General features: G+C 39.9%; 1 protein-coding gene across 1 annotated transcript; it reads left to right on the forward strand.

The window, feature by feature from the left end:
- Window positions 1-1494: 1494 nt before the first annotated feature.
- LOC119191506 lies at window positions 1495-3536 on the forward strand. Its single transcript, XM_037445394.1, has 3 exons — window positions 1495-1810; window positions 2648-2716; window positions 2994-3536. Exons 1-3 carry the CDS (start codon window positions 1513-1515, stop codon window positions 3206-3208), a joined length of 582 nt encoding a protein of 193 aa, XP_037301291.1. The 5' UTR covers window positions 1495-1512; the 3' UTR covers window positions 3209-3536.
- Window positions 3537-4056: the final 520 nt, after the last annotated feature.

The raw sequence follows: 4056 nt of genomic DNA on the forward strand, positions 1-4056 counted from the left end.
ACACACACATTGTCAATGGGACGGCGGTATTTCACCCAGGATTCCGGCACGAATACATATTTGGACGCTCTACCTTTGAAATTCTCGAACTTTACTATGGAATATGAAGACATTTCGTAAAATAAGTGCGGTTATACGCGGGTTGTCTGAGCGGTCTGCAACGATCAGCAGTGAGCAGCTTTGTGGGAACTGCCCATAAAAATACACCTATATATGACAGAATTGGTTGGCCGCTAATGTATTCCGCTCGCGTATAGATGGCAGTACGTAATCCATAGTTACATTATCGTTTCATATTATAAAACAAAGTCCACCGCCGCGTCTGTCTGGTGCGAAACATTCAAAAACACGCCCAACGGATTTCGATGATGTTTGAGACCCTGGGAGCGACATAGGCCACTTACCCGGGTAAATATATAAACGGTCATAACTTGTAATCCCGTTGACTTACAAGTTTGATATCTTCACAGCTGACAGAGACCTTACACACGAGTATATGACATAAATTTCAACTTGATAGCTCTACGCGTTTATGAGAAAGACTGTCTTAGACAGACGGACAAACGGACAACAAAGTGATCCTATAAGAGTCCCTTTTGAGGCAGGGAACCTTAAAATGATCCCGGCAATTTTCATACATAAGAAAGTTCTGTATTTATTAAAAGGAATGCTTACAAAAACATTTCAGAATTCATTTTTCTTTTTCAATTGCTTCAGGGCTAAATCATACCCTGATTATGTCGCTCTGGTAGATAAACGTCAACAATGTTTAACATTTAAACAATTTAACTTAAATAAAAAACAAAAGTTACTTAATTATTCTAATTAGAGTGATATGAGGTGAAACATAAGGCACGACCTACAGTTTGACTACAACTTTGCATCTTCCGAATGATGATCGGCTAAAACGATATCACAACAAATTATTTTAATCCCCGACTCTAAAATTGGTAACCAGTGTATTAAAGTTAAATATTTTTTGGTTTTAGAAGGCGGTATAATGTTTTGTTAAAAAGTTTTTACTAATCATAAAATACCCGTTTTAATTGGTGACATAATTAAAACATTTGGACGTCGGTTGATAATATACTGTTTCCTGTTGATTGTGATTAATCCAAACTAAAATACAATTTTGCGGTCATTTTGCTAATGAAATATAAGGTTACCATCCGTCCGAATTTCCCCGGATTTGTCCTAGTTTGAGAGGGGTCCGGGGTCCATAATTTTTATAGATAAGCGTTAAATTGAAATAAATCTTAGTCAAAAAATTCATAAACGGTGAATGCGGCCAAGGCATGGCAAAATAGTCTACGATCGAACGCCCCGATCTGTGCCCCCGCGCGTTGAAAAACATATTTTTTCAGAGGTGTTCGGGGACAAACCCATATTTAGGCCAAATTCAATTCAAAGTCCAGGATTTTTTCCCTGTTTATCCGGCGTCGGCAACTTAGGTGATGGCGGCCCTAATTAAATATCTGTTATCTTACGCGAGCTGCCGCCTTTATTCTGCGCATGCGTCAGTTCGTGCTGGACTCTGGAGTACTGAGCGTTGCGGCGCGGCGTCGTGGCTGCACTTGTGACGACATGGCGACAAAGTATCATGTTGTTACGTTCGTAAATTCTAAAAGTGAGAATGAAACTAAGTATGCCTTCGTGCCGGAATCGTGGGTGAAAGTTCATCGTCTGACGGATAACACGGCTGTGATCGTTTACCCCAGCGAGGACTCATCGATTGAAGAGCGAGTTAGGAAGAATGAGATACCAGCGGCGGACTGGAAGCGGCATTTGTGCGAGATTGTATCTAGTACTAGTAAGTGGTTGAATTCAGTCCCTAGCCTTCTCCCCTCCTCCGATCCTATGAGGTTTCCTCATCCTTCCCCCACACTTGCTTCCCAGCTATCCCTTCCCAACTTTCCTCCAGGACCCTGCACTCGCTAAGCCGAGGGATCCAGTATCCCATTCGCGGGTCCCCGGTGTAGCCTGCGAGGTCCAATACTCAAAACAACCTGGAAACCAAGTCGTAGTTTATATGTCGGACAAGTATTGAAGGGCTGTAAGGGACTTTAGCGATGGCGGCGACGGCCCCTCGCATACGAGACACCTACCAGTAAAGGATTGCGAGCACAATGCGACTACCGCTTTGATATTCTGGGTTCCAATACCCGTCCGGTAGTGATATTCGCTTTTTTATTCAATGTCAGCATGGAGTATGGAATTTGTGCCCAATATATTATATTGTACTGTACTACTGTAAGGAGCTAAGGATTTCAACTAGGCTTTCGACCATCTGCCTGAAACGAGTCCTTGAGTATTTCGGCCATATTGCCCGGAAGAATAGTGACAATCTTGAAAAGATCGTTATTACCGGCAAAGTCCAAGGTAAAAGATCTCGAGGGCGTAATCCGATGCGCTGGTCGGACCAAATCCGCTCCGCTCTTGACAGCAACATGTATGAAGCAATCCACGTTGCTGAAGACCGGCACCATTGGCGCAGTATAGTCCGGAATAAAATGATCCGTGTAGGGGGTCACGACCCTCAGCATTGAGGACATCGACGCAAGAAGAAGAAGAAGAAGAAGATATTATATTGTGGTCGCTGTTCGGACGAAACAAGAATCTCATTTGTTTGAGCGATATGTTTTTTCAGATGATGTCAACGAAGCAGTTCTTTCCACGTTGCGGTACACAAGCCTAGGATCAGCCTCAGTAAATAAAGGTACACCTTTGTTTATTTTACATTATAGTTGTATTCCGTCCGCTGTACAACACCGCTCTGAGGTCCTGGGTTCGAATTCCGGGTTCGTATTTTTGGATGCTCGCTTTTAAATTCTAGATTCCGGGCTGATACTGAGTAGGAAAACCTAATATCACTTTAGTTGACTCGGGCTTCGAACCCAAGACCTCAGCGCTGTATTTGATCCGCAATATAACTACGCCACTAAATCAATAGATTTTACTATTCATACCTAATCATATTTATCGATTTTCTTTAGGTGTCAAAGCGAATAAACATAAATCAAACACTATAGACTTGAATAAGGAACTGTCGAGCAGTAAGAAGCCTCGTATCACATCTCAAGTTCAAAACAATAGAACACCAAGCGAAGGACCCATGGGATCTTCTACACCTATAGCTAAAAATAATACAACCAATACTGAAAAATGTACACGAAAATACAAGTTTAATAAAATCACTTGCATTTTCTAACCCTAAAAATAATAAGAACCCGCAAAATGAAATTATATCCAATGAAAAAGAAGACACTACACCATATTTAGTAAAGTCTTCATATTCTGATAACAAAAAACATGAAAATAATATACCAAAATCAATACTAAAGTCTCCCGAAATAGTTTCTACGCCTCAAACTAAGGAAAGTACACTAAATCAAGATAATACATTTAGTGGAGTAAAGCGTAAAGTCCAATTTGAAATGGATAAAAATACGCAACAATCACAAGAACCCACTCAATTTTTTATGCCTCAAGTTAATGATGGAGTTATCGATAATCGACACAATTTAACTAAAGACGACTATAGCAAAATGAGACGAACAAAATAATAAGGCACTGTCTTCAAAAGAATCCATTGATTTTTCAGCAGTTGACAATTGTACAAAAGATGAATTAGTGAAAAATCTAAATAAGCCACCAATTTTCAATGCATCTAGATTGTCAGCTGATAAATTTGTAAAACCAAATACGCAAAGTGAACCTGCTGATGAACGCATCATTGATGATGCTCAACGTCCAACAAATGATGAATTTTCGATGACGAAATATATCGAAATACACGAAAATACTTTACCAAAATCAACTGGATCTGCTCATGTCATTGAAAACAACCAAACGAATATCATCGAAGGAAATAAAAAGCGCAAATTCTTGGAAAAATTGGCTCTATCATCTATGAAATGCAAAAGGGACGATTGAAATTATAAATGCAATGAATGATTACACATCGAAACATTTAGATATTGCCATCAACGCATTGAAACAACCAAATATTGGCAATAAACCTGAGCAAAACAAGGAACACAGGATACCTACTTTAAA

The sequence above is a fragment of the Manduca sexta genome, unplaced genomic scaffold (assembly GCF_014839805.1).
Source record: "Manduca sexta isolate Smith_Timp_Sample1 unplaced genomic scaffold, JHU_Msex_v1.0 HiC_scaffold_159, whole genome shotgun sequence".
Taxonomy (NCBI): domain Eukaryota; kingdom Metazoa; phylum Arthropoda; class Insecta; order Lepidoptera; family Sphingidae; genus Manduca; species Manduca sexta.

Bases quoted from the DNA above. Each gene is read 5' to 3' on its own strand.
- LOC119191506 (XM_037445394.1), top strand. From the start codon at position 1,513: ATGCGTCAGTTCGTGCTGGACTCTGGAGTACTGAGCGTTGCGGCGCGG. The intron at 1,811-2,647 runs GTAAGTGGTTGA...ATGTTTTTTCAG, and splicing joins CGAGATTGTATCTAGTACTA to ATGATGTCAACGAAGCAGTT. The intron at 2,717-2,993 runs GTACACCTTTGT...GATTTTCTTTAG, and splicing joins ATCAGCCTCAGTAAATAAAG to GTGTCAAAGCGAATAAACAT.